General features: G+C 40.3%; 1 protein-coding gene across 3 annotated transcripts in view; it reads right to left on the reverse strand.

Annotated features, from left to right (window-relative positions):
- The window catches only part of LOC146475149 (tyrosinase-like), a 61,118-nt gene extending 41,085 nt beyond the window's left edge, over nt 1–20,033 (reverse strand). Inside the window, exons 1-4 of one of the 3 annotated variants that reach the window (XM_085116174.1) lie at nt 18,565–18,798; nt 12,580–13,025; nt 9,754–10,718; nt 5,936–7,449 (exon numbers count right to left, since the gene is read on the reverse strand). In XM_085116174.1, coding sequence (XP_084972300.1) covers nt 7,289–7,449; nt 9,754–10,718; nt 12,580–13,016 — 1,563 coding nt within the window. In that variant the 5' untranslated portion in view covers nt 13,017–13,025; nt 18,565–18,798 and the 3' untranslated portion in view covers nt 5,936–7,288. Of the gene's footprint in view, nt 1–5,935; nt 7,450–9,753; nt 10,719–12,579; nt 13,026–18,564; nt 18,829–19,479 lie in introns of those variants that run through there. The other 2 variants (XM_085116173.1, XM_085116171.1) reach the window with 2 other exon arrangements.
- Between the last annotated feature and the right edge of the window lie 574 nt (nt 20,034–20,607).

Consider the following 20,607-nt stretch of genomic DNA (forward strand, 5'->3'; position numbering starts at 1 on the left):
TGGAACAGCGCTTTTACATGTCCCAATTTCTCGACCCCAGTGGTAGGTTCAATCATATGGGCTTGGTGTTAAGCACGGTCACTGTAAAATCCCCCTCGTGAAGTTTTTGGCGACCCTAATTGTCACATTTGATCCCATACACAATCGATTGAAGAAACGTTATCCCGTGCAAAGTGTGAATCGTACATGATTGTGCTTATTGTTCGCGGTTTATAAGTTTTCCTGACAACGCTTTCCAATCGAGTGTATATTAGGATAAATGGTTGGTTTATTTCAAAATCACCTTGCAGCCCAAGGGCTGATCGAATTAAGCAATTTTACAGTAAAAGTTTTCAAATTAAAAAAAAGTATCAATAATAATCTGATTGGAAATAATATTAAAAAAAAAAAATAAACATTACGCCTAACAAAATTAAAGTAGCAACCGATCTTTTGACAAGTTACTAAACAATTATGTCGCTGAGAGACAATTCAGCAATTAACAATAAACAAATGTTTACAGTGTTTAATTCTCTATCCTTCCACGGTTTTTTCTAAGCTCCTTCTAATGACGAAATCAATGACCTTTCAACAAGTGAAAAAAGTCCCTCTTCAGTGTAAATTATACCAGCAAATATAGGTGTTATAAAACTTTTTAGCTATGCCTATCTATATGATATATAGCTTCAAGCTGCTTTGCAGTTTATAGGTAAACGCTCTACTTATAATTGGTCCTTGAAGCCTACATTTTTCTTTATAAATGGCCAGCGTTTTAATGTGAATATTCCGTAATTTTGATTGGCTAGTAATGTTACACATATCTTTGAAAGAGTTTTCAATTTAAATCATCCTTGGGACGCTAGGAATACCTCCGATCACCCCATCCCTCCCCGTCAAAGATATTTTCCAGCGCTTTCTTGGATCGGTCGACGTAGGCTGCAGGACGAACGAATGGCGGGAAAACCGGAATTTAAGCGACGGCAACGAAAATACCACAAATTAAACGATTGGAATTGGTTGATTGGCAAGAACAACATATCTACATTTGTGTTATATATATATTTTAGTACAGTTCGGTTGTTGTCAAATTTCCTAAATAAAACGCAGTAACTTCAACAACAGCGGAAAGGAGCAAAGTTGCCATGCGATAAGCAAGGGGTGCCATACACAGGCCTTTAAATACGATCACCCGTAAGCTTCATACAGATAATGGTTACTGTGCTTGTGCTAGCAGTCATTCTTGCGTTAAGTCCCGGTTTACACGGCCAAACAACGAAATGGCGAAGGCATTATTGCCAGCAATTTGTAAACGAAGCCATTCCTGTTCTCGTATCCTACAGTATTACGTGTACGTTTCTTACAGTTTTGCTTGCGCTACTTTTTTAGGTCGTAAACTATATGAATCCCAGCAGCCTCAAGAGTAAGGCTGACCGCGAGGGTGGGTGGCCTTAACTGAAAAACCTATTTCCGCTGCCGGCTTTCAGTTATAACTCTGCTGGCTAAGACCAGGACCAGGTTGTTCGAGGCCGGCACGATTAGCGCTAATCTATATCCATAACAACGTATAGGTTTTGTTCACAGTTAAGCCAGGATTAGTGCTAATCGGGTTTCAAACAACTCGGCTCCTTACAAATACAGTCTCCTTCTCGTGGAGTCCAATTCGGTTTGTAATCATACGAGTGATTGTATAACAAAATCGGACCGACCGAAATCTCTATGCAAAACTCTCTAAATTTAAACAAATATAGCTATAATTAGTAAATGATGGAAATCTGAATAAAGTGTGTGTATGCGCATGCATGTATGTATTTATGTGTGTATGTTATGGAGATTATATGCATAATTACATCCATTTCGAAATCACTGGTGATCCTTGGAATCTGATTGGTCCAAAATGGTGCAATTTATTCCCAAATTGCACCATTTTTTGCTCTGAATCGCATCCTTTCTTTAGCCCATCAAAATGGAATTGAATTAACACAAATAGAATATTAATATTGACAATGATACTCTGTGATTTCAAAATGGATGTAATTAAGTGGTAATTGAACTTCGTGTCGTGCAATTTTGGTCTGAAATCATACTTGTGATTTCAAATCAAACTCGCGCTGCGCGCTCGTTTGATTTTGAAATCACGCGTATGATTTCAGACCAAATTGCACTCCACTCAGTTCAATTACCAATATTTATTACCTTTAGACATACAGAGTGTGAAAGCCAAATAGTAAAGAAGGTATTAAGCAAATAATCACAAATGAACAACCAAAATTAAGATTAAGTGGAAGCAGCCACTCATAATTATTGTCGATTTCTATATTCCGAAAAATCATGATGATTTAGATTATAAAAATATTGACTTCATAAAAGTTCCCCCCTCTCCTCATCCCCCACATTAATGCAGTGGCTTGGCCTTATGAAAAAGACCGTAAAACCTGTGAGCAAAATTCTCTTTGATCTGGGAAGATTTTTAGCTCAGTACTAATGAACACATACTACCAGCCATCTCTGTTTTCTTTTTTAATAATAATAATAATAATAATAATAATTTTTGATCAATAATGATTTCTTGAAACATAAGCAAACGAAAATTAAAGTTAATAGCCGACGTTTCGGCGTCATCGTGACACCATTCTCAAGGCAAAGTGGATAAATTAAAGGGGGACAAGAACATAGCTTTCTTAACATTTATATCGAATTTACAGTGGCAAATGTTCCAAAAATCATTTTCTTTCTTCTATCCATTCTTAAAACCTCTTCAAATTTCACTCAAATCCAGGTAGAGCCCCACCTTAATGCGAAGGTTTGATTTCTATACTTTACAGTCTCTACAAATTAGCGTATAAAACAATGGATCACAAGTTCTTAGGTGAATACCTTTGCGCGAATCGAGTCTGTTTGCACGTTTAGGGATGGTTTAAGTTTTCTTATGAAAAGCATCTCCTTAATTAGGCAATCAAATTTGTTCGAACATTTAGCTAGCACGTGAAATTGTTCTGAAAGACAACGAGGCACGTTCGAGTTATGTTAATACAGTCGAACCTGTATTAAGCGGCACCGTATTAAGCGGTCACCCTCTATTAAGCGGTCAGTTGTCAAAGTCCCGAAAATTGCTTCCCTTATTTACTGTAATTCTGACCTGTATTAAACGGTCACCTCTATTAAGCGGTCGCGGTCACCCTATACTAAGTCCCAGCGAGCTGTTTCTATTGTCTTGACCTGTTTTAAACGGTCACCTTGTAAAAGGAAACCACTTAAATATGGTAACAAATAGCGTGCCAGGCAATTGAGCTTCTAATGAGCTGCACAATCGTGGCGTTAATGTTTTACTAGTCTGTTTCAATACCATGCTCTCCTTTGTCATACCATTTTACCGCCGAACTTTCTTAACCAAGTAAGTGATGTATTCTGTGCAACCTGTATTAAGCGGTCAACCTGTATTAAGCGGTCACTTAGCCATTCCCCGAGGGTGACCGCTTAATACAGGTTTGACTGTAATAATAAAAATAATAATAATAATAATAATAATAACAACTGCCTTACATATAATAGGTGGTTTGCATTGCCGCCATATTGGTGGACGAAACAAAAGATAATTTGCTCACATAGCTTGCATAAAAATGGAAGTGAACTCCCAGAGGAGAAAAATCTTATTGTTCTTGTCCACCAATATGGTTGACATGACGTCACATGCAAACCATCAACTGTGCATGTAATAACTCAGCAAAGGGGCACAGTATTATTGTCACACCAAATGTGTCCCTCTCCTTTGAGTCCCTGTCTTGTACTCAGCACTTTAAATCTACAACATATTGAATAATTACGTAATAGACCATTTCTGAGTTGCTTTGAACCTCATTATGAAAGCGAGGTTAAGTGCAAAGTTTTTGTTATGAAAATTATTTTTCATTCATTTGCAAACAAAACTAATTTTCATATGAAAAGTTTTGCGCTTAGCCTGGCTTTCATAGTGAGGTTCACAGCAACCCAAAAATGGCCTATTGGATTGGAGAAATAAAAATTGAGGGAGACCCTGCTCACAAGGTATGTCCCCCACTCATAAACTGAGGGCCTGTTTACATCGAAGCATAGCTTGTACACCAATGTGAAGGTGGATGACTGAAAGACCACAAGCAAAACATTCGTCAAGGTGTTTTTAAGTAGCGAGAAGAGAGAAAAGTTTGCGACTCTCAAAGTTGTACGAGTCAGAAAGCCACTGTGAACTACAAAGTATTACGGTAGGTAATTTAGGGAATTGGTCATTCTGGGGACCCACAAAAATGAAAAAAGGCTATGGGCTCTTCTCGTAGCCCCTCACCGCTATCCGGAGACCAATGGCTTCCATTCTAGACCCCCCTCCCCTATAAGAAGATGCATGGTATCTTCTATAGCCACACCACCCCCTGCAAGAGACCCACCACAGAAATTGGGCCTAACCTTAGCAGACATGTAATGGAGGTTGATAACTCCTTCGAAGAGTTTCTTGGTGAAACTCTGATAAAGATTACATGTTTGAAAAAACAACATCTACACATGTTTCTCACTCCTGTCAAAACTCTGCCGGTCAAAAGCAACTGGTTTAGATAATATTTCAGCGAAATTATTGAGGGAATGCCCTGACTTACTCGCTGAATCTCCCACTGTAATATTCAATCAATCCTTGATAACCGGTTTCTTTCCTAATGAATGGAAATCTGCTAGATTTACCCCACTGTATAAAAGCTCCGGGAAGCTACTGACAAATACCGACCAACATCAGTAACGCCAGTGGTGGCCAAAGTTTTTGAACGCATAATTTACGACCAGATATATAAATATCTAACTAAGAATAGCCCCATTATGCGTCATCAATCTGATTTCCGCTCTCCACACTCCACGGTTACGGCACTACTTGAGGCTACTGATAGCTGGGCTTTGAACATTGATCGTGGTTTTGTCAACGCTGTTGACTTTTTATACCTTAAAAAGGCCTTTGATACAGTTGATCACGATGTTTTATTACGTAAATTGCAATATTACGGAATACGACGGGCTAGTCTTTAATAGTTTGCTTCTTACTTAGATAATTGAACTCAAATCTGTGATAGAAATTGTTGGAAGTCAATCCCGAAATAATTGTCTCACGTTGTTCCACAAGGAACAATACTAGGACCTCTTCTTTTTTTTTTTTTTGTTATATATCAATGACTTACCGAATTGCTTGCAGTTTTAACAGACCAGGATGTACGCCGACGAGACCAGCTTGACATTTGCTAGTACTGACGTTAACCATTTAAATAATTGTCTTAATCATGATCTGAGCAAAGTGTACACTGGTTATCAGTCAACACGCTTACTTTAAACCTGTGGAACCTGTGGAACAGGTAGCATCAGCCAAATCTCTTGGGGTCTACATCGACCAAACTTTAAATTGGGAATGTCATTCAAAATATCTCTAAAAAGATTGCTTCCTGGTGCATTTAAGCGCATAAGACATCTAATCCCATTTAATATTTTAATCAATATTTATTATAGCCTTGTTCCACCTCACTTTGATTATTGTAATGAGGTGTGGGGAAACTGTAACAAAGGCCTTTCTGATAAGCTTCAAAAGCTTTAAAATCGCGCAGCCCGCATTTTGATGTCCGCTGGTTATAACAGTAATTTGGATGACTCGTTCCGGGCACTAGGGTGGCGAAAACTCTGTCATCAAAGATTGGATGAGAAATCAATTATGATGTATAAAACTTTAAATGGGATGACACCAGAATATTTAGGATCAAGTTTTGGTTTTCGCGATAATTTGAATTCTTATCATTGAGGGAATACTGAAAACACGCTAACTCTTCCATAACCGCGCACTGATTATCTGAAGAAAAGTTTCTCATACAGTGGAGCTCAGTTGTGGAACAGTTTACCAATAGAATGAATTTAAAGACTAAATTGACACGCAGTTATGAGTAATATTTTAAACACGGCCTCGAAGAAAAGCAGCATTTATTGTTTTATTATTTTTTTCTAACTTTTTATAATCCTAGTTAGGTAGTTAGATAGTTAGTTGATATTGATAATTAATTAGCTGATAGAAATACCGTGTATAAATAAAGTTATCCTATCCTCCTATCTTATCCATGTTATCTTCTGTAGCCCGACTACACCCTGCAGGAGACTCATGGTATATTCTATAGTCTCACCACCCCCTGAAAGAGACCCATGACATCTTCTATAGCTCGACTTCATCCTGCAGGAGACCCATGGCATCTTCTATAGCCCCACCATCCCCTGCAAGAGACCCATGGTATCTTCTATAGCCTCATCAACCTCTGAAAGAAACCCATGGTATCTTTTATAGTTCGAATACACCCTGCAGGAGACCCATGGTATATTCTATAGCCCCACCATCCCCTGCAAGAGACCCATGGTATCTTCTATAGCCTCATCAACCTCTGAAAGAAACCCATGGTATCTTCTATAGCTCCACCATCCCCTGCAAGAGACCCATGGTATCTTCTATAGCCACACCAACCCCTGAAAGAGACCCATGGTGTCTTCTATAGCCGTACCACCCCCTGAAAGAAACCCATGGTATCTTCTATAGCCCCACCAACCCCTGAAAGAGACCCATGGTATCTTCTATAGCTCGACTACACCCTGCAGGAGACCCATGGTATCTTCTGTAGCCCCACCATATCCTGCAAGAGACCCATGGTATCTTCTATAGCCACACCAACCCCTGAAAGAGACCCATGGTATCTTCTACAGCCGTACCACCCCCTGAAAGAGACCCATGGTATCTTCTATAGCCGTACCACCCCCTAAAAGAGACCCATGGTACTTTCTATAGCCCGACTACACCCTGCAGGAGACCCATGGTATCTTCTATAGCCCCCCCCCCCCCCCCATCCGAACTTGAGCTGCATGAATTAATTACCAGAAACCCTCTTTTGCAGGAGATAATGGGAGATTCTTTAAACACATGTACTTCCCTCAGCAAAGTGATTCTATTAATACCGGTCAGTCACTCGGCTAAAAAGAAATTCTATTTCTCTGTTCATATTATTTTTCGAAAACAAATCTTAAACGGCTGAGAGTGCACTATTGAGTTATGCACGCACTTGAGTAGTTTGCTCGGCATTTGAGAAGTTAAAGTCACTCTAAGGTACACCTCGAGCAACTCTTACACATTTCTCATGCTTGGCAACCTCCCTCGTGCATTTATAACTCAACAGTGCACGCTGAACTGTTTGCCATTTGTTAATTCTACATCATACATAATCCTACATTGCTGTTTCACTTCAGTTGAATATTTTACAAGGTAGCCAGCTGTAAACACTTATCCGATTATCATGAATATCACCAAGGAAAAGCTAAATGCGTACATGATCGGCACCGCAACAGAACCTGTGCTCTTTGTTGGTGTTGCTGTCTTACATGGCACAGGACACTCACCCAGAGATTCTGTTTCCTCTTGTTTTAACTCATCCAATGAGTTTCCTAAACACAAAGGGAATACGTTATATTACGCTTTTTTCTGTGCACTACCACAGAATAAACAACAACAACAAGCTTCATTACCAAATCAAAAAGTTAACAAAGTTAAACTTAATTTACAACATAGTAAAACAAAAGAGGTAACATTTACTCAGAATAACTGAAAAGCTAATCGAGCTGAGTAAAACTAAATAATGTTTAAATATGGAAGGTAGGCTGGCACTAAAGCTTGAGCAAAGCAATTAATAAATAAATAAATAAATAAATAAATACCAGTTAAAAACTCATGAACAGTATGACTGTAAGATATTTAACTTGACTTTGTTTATAAACGCTTTTAAGGGGGAGGTGTTTAATGCTTTCGTCAAGGTGATTCCAAACTTTTACAGCTGCAAAGCGAATGTCGAATTTTATGTAATAGGTTGATTTAGAAGCAAGCCTGGTATTGTATGAGTGTATCGAAACTACTGTTTGAAAAAAGGAAGATGGAAACTCCCAATCAAGTGAAACCAAACCAAACTAATAAGAGATTTCTTATAAACATAAGAGATAATAAGTACCGAGGAATAGTCCATTTTTGACAGCATAACAAATTGAGCGCGAACGAGAGCCGATAGTTGAATATCTCGCTCTCGTTTGGCACCTAACTGTCGGCCCCTCTCATCGAGGTTGAGCATGCTCAAATTTTTGTCGATAGTCGCCGATAGTTTTATCTCATTTGGTACCCCGCTCGATAGTTGCCGATAGTTTTGCAGTCAGAAGATGCTGTTTTTAGTCCAGCGGGCTCAGACGTCTGCGTATACGACCTCGTAATTTGGCCCAGACACAGCCATCAACACCACGGAATGTGAACGCTTGGGTTAAAGTAATGCGAATCAGAACCGGGTGGTGGACGCATGATGACATGTTTCCCGTCGATGCCACCAATGCAGTTGGGGTACTGTTATTTCTCTTCGAATTCTTTGGCAAGTTTCTCCCATTCTTCCTCACTGGATGGAACTTTGAGGTAAACAGGGCCGAGGACTTGAAATATGGCCTGGCAAACTTCCTTGATGATGTACGAGATCGTCGCACGACCTATGCGAAATTGGTGGTGGAGAGACTTGAATGTCTCTCCCGTTGCCAGGAAGCGAAGAGTGAGAGTTAACCTCTCTGCAGCACTGATTATTTTGTGGCCACCTTGGATTTGCTTCTTGGTAATGTGTGTGGCGATATAGGAAAAAAATTGGAGGGATTTAGCTGTGCCAGAAAGCGTCCAGTCGTGCTTTGAATTTTCCATACATTTGTCTGTATAGCGAACCACCCGTGAACTGCTACTAAAAATAGTTTGCGGGAAAAAAATACAGGCAAATGTATGGAAAGTTCAAAACACAACTGGACCCTTTCTGGCACTGCTACATCCCTCCAATTTTGTTTTCTTCAAATCCTTTTCCTAGTGCCAAAAGTTTCCAATTCATGAATTTTTCAGAAGCGATGTTGTATGAAAATTATTTGACATCGGATTTCCATACACTGTTATTTCAAGCCTGTTTGCCTACTCGTCAAAATGGCGTTGAAAACCGTGATAAGGCCTATTGCGCTGAGAATTTCATAATCAATTCGCATCATGTCCTTGTAGCTACAAGAGTCCTCGACACGCAATTCTTCATCAATGTTGCTGAAATAGCCCCTGTTCTTTCTCCGTTTAGTCCACTTCCTAGTCTTCCCACGTTTTCCACGGACATCACCATCTTCGTCTTCGTTGGATCAAACACGCTGCAGCTTTTCTTTGGCGTGAAAAATTCACTGTGTCGTGCTCCATGTTTATTTACTCGCAACTGGGTTAAAGACGCAATGATTTGCCAAGCGATTCAACTATCGACAACTATCGGTTCTCGTATGGCCCAGCCTTTAGAGCGATTTTCAATATCGTGTCGAAATTAATTCCGTGTTTTCTTTGGTTATGCTTACTACGCTCTGTGATTGGTTAGCAAATTTCGCGCCATGTCCTTTGCCAATGCGAAGCAAAATCCAAACCAGTTGTGATTTGATAACAAGTAAATCGTCGCAAGTATTTTCCCGCGCTCGGCGCCGGCTACATGTATTGTCTTCAAATTCTGATTGGTTCGTTGTGCTACATTCGTCTGTTTTTCATTGTCTAGAGTTTCGGTTAATTTACGATGGTCAAATGAAAACTGCTCTAATGTAGCAGTAGCAACAGCAATCAAAATGGTAAAAAATCAAAAATCAAAACTAAATGGTATAAAACTGTTCTTTGAATTTTTTGTTAGTAAAGCAGCGTCGTTGAAATACGGGGAATATACATACCTTCTGAGTCAACATCTTCGTATTGGTAACCAAAGTCGGTAGACTTATTGAACATTTCTTTGTGAGTGTACACGGGAAATATCGGTACAATGACGTCATATCTGTTATGGCCAATGGGAGCATCGTACTGGGAAAGAACAGAGGCAGATTTCTTGTACTTACGAAGCCACTTCTCAAAGATCCGATCTATAAACGAATGGTGAAGTGGGAAGATGGGGTCATTGGATGCTGAAGGCACGTCGCCCATGGTACCTCCTAAAACAATATGCACATTGTTATGCAAGGTATGTGCATTTGGCATTCGATATCCTATCATGGTGTTTACATAACCCTCGAGAGTGTTCCTAAAATTGCAGCTCGTCTCTTTGTTGTAAGGTGGGACGTCAAACGCTTCAAACCGCAGGGCGAAGTTCACTTCTTTTTTCGTTGGAAAAGTCATTATGTATCCCTGTTTTATTTTATGCTCTCTTTCCTCGTCTGTCCTGCGCTTCAGTCCACCCTTTCTAATCCCAGGGTCACACATTTTAGTCATGTTCGCAGTTTGATTCGCCGTGCAAATGATTTGCCAGTCGTCAAAGTATTTCCCCCTGACAGTTCCGTCTTCTGATGTAACGCCAAGAAGATCTTCGGTACAAATCTCGCACTTGTCTTGATTCTCGGTCCAATCCCAGTAAGGCACGGTAAAGTTGGTATCGTTAGCCTGTTCCTGGATGGTCCTCTCCCATTCCAACATGTACAGCCGATGCCACGATGGGAAGCCCTGTCCATCATGCGCAAAGTCAATTTCAACAAAGGTCTTGTTGTCTGGTAAAATGGTGTCACGCGCTGCATAGTAGTGTAACCACACAAAGAAGTCATAGTTCGTGATATTCAGGAACAAATGCGTGGGGTCTCGGCCAGCTTTGAGTTCATTTCTAATCTCGTCGTATGGAGCCTTGGTCACCATGTATTCACTGTCTACATACCTAAAAATGGACAAAACAGGCAAGTAAAACATTAGATTTGGTTCATATTCGTTGCTTAACAACTGAAGAGAATGTCTTCTTTTTGGTGACGTTCATTTGGCTGGTGTACAATAGAATCCAGCTAACTTGATTTCGGTTAACTTTAAGTCTCTACTAACTCAAACAAAGTCGGATTCCCCTGGATTTGACCACATTTTTCAGATGCTTACTATGGTAATAACACCTTTCTCGAACTCTCTGCTAACTCGAACTAAAATTACCTTTCCTTAGCTCAATTTACCCCGAGTTTTACTCTATTTCTAAAACGTTGGTCAGTAAACCTCAAAATGTCAGAACATATAGTTCATTAACCAGTCAAAACTTTTGACCCAGCTTAATTGATAACGTGTGCAATAAGAAGAAAGTGCGATCTTAGCCTTTGTTTTGTTCTTTATATGTTTTTAAAAAGTTGGCTAAAATTCTCCAACTAAACGTTCTTATCAAAAGGCTCTTCCACCGTTTAGAGGCGCAGCGTAACGATTCTCTCTGCGCTGTCTGTTTAAGGGTCGACCATGCGCAGTAGTGTTTTCCTGATGGCAAAGCCAACTATGTGTTATCTGGTTTCCTCAGTGTTTTTGCCCTGCCAGATGGAGATGTAGTGTTTCTCCCTCAAGGGTCCGTTGCCTGAAAATCGTGTTTCCTGCAGGGCAGCTATATCAATGTCTAGCCTGTACAGCTCACGATCTATCACGGCTGTCTTGTGAGCATCGTGTATTGCTTGAAGATCGTCGGTCAGTCCGGGGCACATGGTTCGCACATTCCAGCGTGCTATTCGAAGAGTTTGAGTCTTCGATTGCTTTGTTGGGCGATAGAGGTTAAGTACCAGGCAGACCCTGGCAGGGAAGCACCTTATTAACTGGGGGCTGCCCAGCTTGAAGCTGTCAGTAGGTGACCAGTGGAATTGCGATGATCCCTCCCAACGTCATAGACGAAAGCTAGCGTCCGACTCTACGTCGGTCGAGTATGGACTTATAGCTACGTAGTAACTTTCGTCTTCTGTGTTGCGCTCTCGTCATGTGGCGAGACTGGAGTGGCTGCTCTATGGCGCAAGCCTAGGCAAAAGCGTATGGAGACCTTGTGCTGCCCAAACAACAGGGTTCCCTCTCGGCGCACCAATGAAATCCAAGGAAATGCACAGCATCACACTTGAAACCGGCTTGGCAGCAGGAGCTTTGGAGGTTGTCAAACATAGACAGCCGACCACCATAAGGGCTCCACTCCTGCTTTTACCTCGAGGTTTATTCCTGAAGCCTTTCCCCTGAGGCGGTGTGCCGCCAAGCAGCAGAGGATTGAAATCAATGTTTCCTTGTCTTACACTGGAGAAGCGTTCTCGGCAAACGAGCTTCATCTACCCAAAGGAATTGGTTGTGAGGGGTAAGTGGCCCACCTTTCCCCCTTCTCTCGTAATTGGAAGTAGTACCACCAGGCTTAGAGACTAAGCCAAACGAGCAGGCCAGGAGTTAGGCTTGGTTGACAGAGGCCTTTTGAGAAGCACGCCTTATGGCGGCACTAAAGAGACGATAAGAACTTGTCCCCACTACCACCCGGCTATGACAATATTTTTTGCAATGAATAATCCGCCACCAACCTAGTTAAGTAGAAACCCGCTAACTCGAACTATTTTACCTTGGGAGTTTGAGTTAGCGGTGTTCTATTGCATTTGTTACATATGTTTTCTACGTAGCTTCTGTTGCTAGAGATAGATGAGTAAATAGATGAATGCATAAATCCAACGGTAAAGGTTAAATTGAATGAAGAAAACCAAGATTTTGCGCTCTTTTTACCATTAAAAAAAAAAAGTCGGGGAAAAGACCATTCCTACCTGGTCAAGTTTATGTATGTCATGTAGCGGTGTTTCTCTCTTTCCGGCAACTTGGCAAAATTTTTACGCGTCTGGATTATCTTCTGTTTGCAGTTGTTTCCATAGTAGCCGTACTCGCACTTTCCACAGTCGTACCCTCCAAATGATTGATTACATTTGCAAGTGAAAGTAAACAGACGGGTGGGCCAATCTCGCCGATCGTCAGATTCATGGAAATCTTGATAATGGCTATACTTTCTACTCCACTGACGAACTTTCAATTCGTGGCATGTTCCTCTACCTGCGTCGTTACCACACGGCAAATTGAAGCCTTTGGGGATGGGACAGCACATTTCTTGTCTCAGGCTTTGAAGGTTTATACATGCTTTAGGAAACTGCCCTTGAGCACACGGTAACGCGGCAGCGGTAAGCAGAATAACAGTTAGAAGCAGGCTCATCTTGATTTTCTGAAAAGGATTCAAAAAGGAGATATGTCTCAGTAATACCAGAAGGTTCTGTGTATTTATCTCTCGAAACCCTGAACTGACCAGTGAACGTTGCCTTCAAATTAAAATTAACGGCCAGTGGCGTTACTATCACATTGTCACTGGTATTGGTGCATCTTATGTACAAATTATATTGAAAAGGGGCATTTCGAGACAATTGACTCCCAAAATACTTGCTGCCAAACTATAATTATCCTTTGCTATCTAACTACATTACATTTAGTTTTAACGGTGACTGACAACGGCTTCCAGCACTTATAAACCAGCACCTCTTAACCAGTTGAATCTACAATAATGGTATCAAAGAAATGGAGGGGTTAGTGCATATTGAAGGAAAGATTGTGTCAATGAACTTTTTATATCTTGGAAATTTTGTTCTGGCCCAGGTTGTTTCAGAGCGGATTACTTTATCCAATGGATAAATCGCTATCCACCAGATAAAATGTACTCCAACCAATACATATAATAATACGTTTATAGACCGTTTTGGTTAAAGGGAGTATGTCAGCTGGGACACATACGCAGTAAAGTCCAGTTGAGACTAATTTGCATAGAACTCGTCGTGGGATTTTTTGTTTTTCCGCCATTGCAACTGCGCAAAAATATCGCAACAACCAGCTTCTGTAATTACTTAAGAACGTTGTAAATAAAAAAAAATAGCTAACTTTTCAAAGATGAACGCGATTCAAACAAATGAAAACAGCTTCCTAAACTGTCCGACGGTATTTGAAAAAGTTGGGCCAACGATTTCAAAATGTTTGTCATTAACGCGCGCATGCGCCTGGAGTGACATAGTCCCTTTAAGTGGCCGGTGACCGAGGGCAGATTACTTTGATTTTGATCTCTAGTGTCCACTGTCCTCCACTGTACGACAGCAAGTTCTATATAACTGTGTAAAACTAGTAATTTCAATATGAAAGTGAGTGCTGGCGTAGGGGGATGAAGTTGTGGGGATTTAATTAAACAGTGAATGAGTTTGGAAAAGGGCTTCGACTTTGAGGGTAGGGAGCATGAGGAGCCGCGTAGAGGTGTTAAAACTAATTAGGTTGAGTGACGGTTGCTAAGATCGAATTCCTGTTCGAAAGCAGCAATCTATCAACAGTAGAGTAAAGAATCTTTTTTTCAGTCGCGTGTTATGTCTGGATCGAGCTTGCCGCAAAGCAATGGAGTCTTTGTGACTAGAAAGCTTGGCTTCTGTGGAAACGCACAGTTAACTGGAAACGAAAACTCCTGTGATCTGTCCAAAAGCCTGACTACACATCGACTGTCGGAAACGGAAAAATGACAATTTTTGCTAAAGGTTTTCGTTTTCCCGCCAATCTAATTGGCGCGCTAAATGGTCCTGAATCGACGAACCATAACATGAATGATTTGTTCGCCCATGGTCTCTACGATGCAAATTTAGAGTTTATTTTTCGGCAAGCTAATTTTCTACATCATTTTCCAATAATTTAATGAAAAATAAAGTCAATCGTCATCCTCCAGTGGTCCGCAAAGGTAAGTGCGATTTTTATGTTTACGTTATATATTTGATCAGCACTCGCGAATTCGGGATTTGGGAAAAAGTGTAACGGCGTCGATCACCAGCTTCCATTTTCCACGTGTGTAGGAACTCTTAGAATCAGAGTCAATACAAAATATATTTTTAAAATGCCTTTTATGATGATATTGTTGCGGTACCGTGTTACTGTTAGCATTTCAGACGGTAAGACCAAAATAGATGATAGATACTGGCAGTCAATATTCACCATGCTGAGTGCGACAAAAGTGTCCAAAAATACCGGTTAAATATATTTACGGTTTTATTGTGTAAAGGTAAAAGACACAGTTAGGTCACAGTTGTTCTCTCGGGTGTGTCGCCTGAGAACAATAAGCAATCGGGTGCGTCGCCTTTGCTTCGTGAGCTAACTCCGATAATAATATTAGAAATTTCTTCACAGAGAGATTTTGAACTCGGCCGTTCTTATCTCGGGTGAGTCGCCTGATAAGGACGAGCAATCGGGTGTGTCGCCTTTGCTTTGCCGTGTTTAATACTCGCTGCACATCGACGATAAATTTATTTTTCTCCGGGTTTTTGAATTTTCCGGAGGTTTTTGACTGAACCGGAAATATTCGACTGCACGCAGTGAGTGAATGTTGATTGCTGTAAACTTTTTACAACGCACTGGGGCTCGTATTGCACCGAAAATGTGGTTTTAAACTGTCAACAGCACTCCCGTAAACAATAGGCCTCCTGTAGTGATCGAGGAAAAATTTGGATGGCAAAATCGGTTGCTAAGGCATGCGGCTCGCCATGGTAGGTTTTGGTTGGATGAGTTGTAAAAATGACTGCGGCAAGCATTGGTTTTGAAAATGGGTCATGGCAGGTTTAGTGATTTGTATAACCCACATTGGGGAAGAAATGTTGAAAACGCTTCTTTTTCTTTTCCACGGAAGAATTTTACCATGATCTTACGAACAGACGGTTTCGAGGCGCAGTTGACTTTGCCATAAAACAAGTAGGTAAGTACTGATTTCTAAATATTTTTATTGGCTAGACGTCTTCATTTGCTTGTGAAAATATTCACAAAGGTCAAAAACGGATTAATGATGAATCCCGTGGAAAGTGATCTCTTTCCGTTCGTGACCTTGATGAATGATTACAAAAGCAAATAAAGACATAGCAAATTGAAAACATACCTACTTATTTTATGGCAACGTCAACTTCACCTCGTAACCGAAAGCGTCTGACAGCGTGCGATTCTCAAGTGCAAAGTGCGATGTGGATCCCGGATTATATGTCAGCCATGTGATTTGCGCATGATTGTCGTTTCAACCATCCCGGATAATGCTCTACTGCGCAAGCTTCGAGTCTTACATCCGACAAAATTTTGGATTTTTTCCCCTATTGACAAGAATAGTGTGCTGTCTCGCTAACGCTCGCCAGCAATTAGCGCTAATGCTAATAAGAACTATCGGAAAAATAATATGTTTTGCTACCGAAGAAAGCTTCTTAGAAAAACCGGACGTTCTATAGTTTTCCTACTTTCATCCATGATGCATAATTATCAGCTGTTTGTTATAGTACCTGTATGATAAATTTTATTTCATCCATTTCGAAGGTTCTGTTTTATATTGTGATAAGAAGAGGATAAAGTTGAGACAAAACCGACCAAGTGGACGATTGCGGTCAATTTTCGAAGAGAAATCTAAAGACAGTTTTTTTTGGAATAAATGAATCAGCCCCAGCATCACGCGTAATGCCAGTGTAGCAGGCATCTTGTTTTTTTTTTCCTTCCTCGTAGCCACAAATGTGTACATTAATTTTTTCATTAAACTCTCCCCTCTCCTGCTTGGGATGTATTGTTCTGATTGTCTTTAACAACAGCAGGCCAATCAAAATCCATTCTTGTGGCTTATATCGCGAGGGAGGGGACCCACTCACCTCTACCTGTGTGACGTCAACGCATCATTTGATATATTTATTAAGAACGGATTAAATTGTAGCGCCATATTGTTAACATGTTCTGGACTCAAGTGTGCCGTTTTCAAACGGAAATTTCACCATTTTGAAGCGGTGAATCGAAAGAATAACTTCTAAGAAGCACCCGACATTTAAAACGGTGGAAATTGGTGAGTTCCTGGCGAAGGAATCGTGCTTTGTTTGACAGTCTTAGACCACGACGCGAGACTGAAAAGAGGTCATTGTGAAGCTGATGTTATCGTAATGGAATTTCACACATTTCTGGTGAAAGTCTGAGTCGCGTAACACAAGGGAACAACGTAACGCGATCGTCGTGACTCAAACTGTTCCATTAGCAAGGATAGTTTTCTCAATCGGTGAAGCATACAGTTGGAATAAATGAATCAGCCCCAGCATTACGCGTAATGCCAGTATAGCAGGCATCTTGTTTTTGTTTGTTTATTAGTATGCAAATGTTGGCTTTTTCTCTTGAGGTAATTAGGTAATAATAAACCTGATTATCAGAGAAATAATGTGTTTGGCCACCAGGCTATTTTCTTGGTAAAAACAAAACACATCAGTAGACCATAGATTGATGTTTATTCTTTGGGAACAGTTTTTAAATAAATACAGTTCCATTCATTGTTATGTTTGTATATTGGTATGCAAATCAGTTTCCGATTAAAATAGGGTGCTTAATTCCATCAAGTTTCAAGTAGAATTGATCATATTAGAGGAAAGTAAATTAAACTACCATGATATGGTTTAAAGGGACTGACTCATTGCTACTTTTAAAATTTCGCAAAATTGTTGAATCAATGGCGGAAATGTAAAGTGACAATATATTTGTGATGTTTTATACAGTTTGCTGTTAGTGAAAAACGGGAAGCAGGCCGGAGACAGAATTCCAGGCGGAATCGAGTCACGGTAGGTTATGTTCGATTTCCAAAGATAATCGAACAGAATCGAACATATCGAACGATTAAGCTCGATAATCAAATTTAAAAGATGTTTCTTCTCTGACTTTGTTTGCTTAACGAACACAATCGAACGTGATCGAACGATTGTGTTCGATTACACTAGGTGTGTATGTTGGAAATGATTTCTTTCAATTTTGGTCGATTTGGCACCCCAGGAGCTTTTAAAGAAAGTTCCGATCATCATAACTACAGACAATGTGCCAAGCGGAAGTAGCGCGTGTATTTTGCCGCACGCTGAACATCCACACTCTTATACCGACCTTTCCGATGACCATGACAATAATAACTGACTGCGTTGTGCAAAATACGCTGCTTTTCGCAAAAATACAATGTAACCTCTATCAGAAATGTAGTATTCAATCGGAATAGTTTGAAACTACTACTGTTATTCTTCTAGCACAACTTTCAAGAGAATCATAAAATCTGCTTTCCGACAAAGAACTCTCTGCTGCCAAATAATGTTGTTTCGCTCTATGCACTCGCGCTCATTCGATGAAAATGTAAACTGCGGAAATGCGACAGAATGTAGAAGAAGGAATCACTATATGTATTATATTCGATTCATGAATTGAACCCCATTTCTTCGACTCTCAATCACTGATCCAAAGCTCTGCGCAAAATCCACCGTCTGCGAAGTGGCTTGAGAATCCGACACATTAGTTTAGAAGACCACTTGAACAACTGCGTCTTTGTCTAAAATATTTTACAAGCCTTCAATATGTTCCCCAGTTCTTTGCTTGGTTGAATTTATATGCATGTTGCTCCTCGATTTTCGTATAAAGCAGCGAAACTGTTAGCGTCATCTCATCGGAACTCAATCACTGGTCCAAAGCCCTGTCGAAATCCACTATCTGCGACGCGATTATGGCTTACGTGGGAACCATTGGTTGTAATTTTTATGCGCGTTCGCTTCCCGGGTTTCGTAAGATGCAGGGAAACTGTTCCCGTGCAAGACCAGAAGTCACAAAAACCGGAGAGGCGTTTTTTTCTCGTAGGCCAGAAAACTGCAGCAGCCTTTTAGAGCTTACAAGAAAGCTTTACCGAGATGGGGTTGAAAATTATGCACAACATAACTTACCTTTGGGTTTTAAGTCTTCACGTTTCAGTCAGACAGTGAGTGACGTGACTGCAGCCAGCAACGCTCTGATAATTTTGAATTATCTTGAAAATTACTGTGTAGCTAACATGTATAAATTATTGATTGTTCTACAGACGTCGGGCCCATGTATGCCAATTCCAAGAAAACTAAGATAGCTTGGTTCTTAGTTATGCGATTTAAATGTGGGTTCCAAGCCTCAATCCAGGGTAGACCCTCAGCGGTTTACAAGGATATCAGCACCTAACTGGAGACTTTGACCTAGGTTTTATTATTGTTATTATTATTTTTTTTTTCCAAGTTAGGTTCAATGGCTTGTTTTTACTATCAAAACCTATGTTCATCAATCAAAATCGCTATCATGCGGAGTAAAACCAACAAGGCTAATGTCTTGTTTAAGTTACGCGTAAGTATGCGCGAGTTATTAATAATTAAATAAGCATGTGTGAGTTATTAATAATCAATAAGCAGGAAAGAAAATCATGACCACAATAGGGATAAATTTATTGACCATACAGCCAGAAATTCGTCTGCGTTCGCAGGCTACAGGAGGAGCAGTCACTGTATTAAGTTCGCAGAAGAAAGCAACTGAAACTAGCATAGTGGAGTGAGTCATCATTCCTCTGTCTGCCGTTGCCAAGGCCGTGGATATTAATTAAAATTTTATTTATTCTTAGCTTCTTGGGTCAGTTGACACAGATAAATGGGTTTATAGCTTCAAACAACGCTTAAACTGATCAAGCAAAACATTCATTAACTAAAGGTGTTTTAAAAGTAGCACGAAGAAGAAAATAGTTTGGGTGTCTCAAAATTATACGAGTCAGAAAGCCGCTGGGAAGTACAAAGTATTAAGGTAGGTAATAATTGTGTATCATTTTATGTTTGTCTACCACGTACCTTTATGAGGTTGCTAGGGTCGATAGCAGTTCTTTGTATCTTCAATATGAGCGCAGTCACGCGATTAGAAGCTTGCTAATGCCAACAATGTAGCTAAAACAGCTCAGACAAAAAGGAAACAGTATTGTACGAGAGAAATCTTTTTCTACTGATGTTTGTGAGATAAAGCTAGATAAGCAACGCTGCAATGTTCTTCGTATCCCAGAGGGCCAACAAATTGTTGGAGCCTAAATGATTGCAGGAATCAAGGGTGTATTTTGAGTAGGCTTTTGTTTTCACTCCTAACGTTAGTACTGGTATTTGGATTTTTGGGGGGAGTGAATTGGCAGCGAATGCGAGGTGATGCAAGTGTAGAAACATTCCGGCGCCAATGGAGAACCAGCTGAATATTTTCATTTCGCAGGGACAAAGCATTATTACAAACCCCATGACGCTCCGTGCAAAAATTTCCAACTGCTTTCATGCCGTGATTAAAGATCACTATCTAGAACTACTTGTCTGAAAACTTGACTAGATGACGGTTGTATCGGCCGGTAGAACGTCGAAACCGCCGAGAGTCAGGAGGTAACCGTTAGTTGCCCGGCTTCTCTCGAAACTGTTTAGGTGAAAGAATACTTGAGACACGTTCTGCGTTCAGTAAAATAACCCTGCTGCTTGGTTGCAATTGTCATCTACAGCGATCCGGCATCATGCACTTTCTTGATCTGCATAGCAGTTTACCTTTGCCGAAAATAGTTTAACATATGCAATGTGGTACTCACTGAAAAGTCACTACAACGAGACAGGAAGTCTAGAATATGTTCTGCATCACGCAATCTCTTTTGGAATAGGAAGCCCAGGAAAAACATTCAAGCCCCTGGGATTTTTTCCCCGAGGCACAGAGTAGAAATTGTACCACGTATATAATGATCACTTTGTGAGACTGAAAAGTAAGGTCAACAGTGGTTTAGAAAGAAAGAAATTAAAAATTCCATTTAGGAGCTGAAATCCTTTAATCGATAATATCGTTTACACTAAATTGAGGTCTCGAGGCCACATTTTCCACATAACTAATTTTTTTTAGAATTGGCATACACGGACGTTTGTACAACAATCAATAATTAATAACTGCTAGCGCCGGGTTCAGTG

This window comes from Pavona decussata, unplaced genomic scaffold, assembly GCF_977016875.1.
Source record: "Pavona decussata unplaced genomic scaffold, jaPavDecu1.1 SCAFFOLD_85, whole genome shotgun sequence".
Classification (NCBI taxonomy): Eukaryota; Metazoa; Cnidaria; class Anthozoa; order Scleractinia; family Agariciidae; genus Pavona; species Pavona decussata.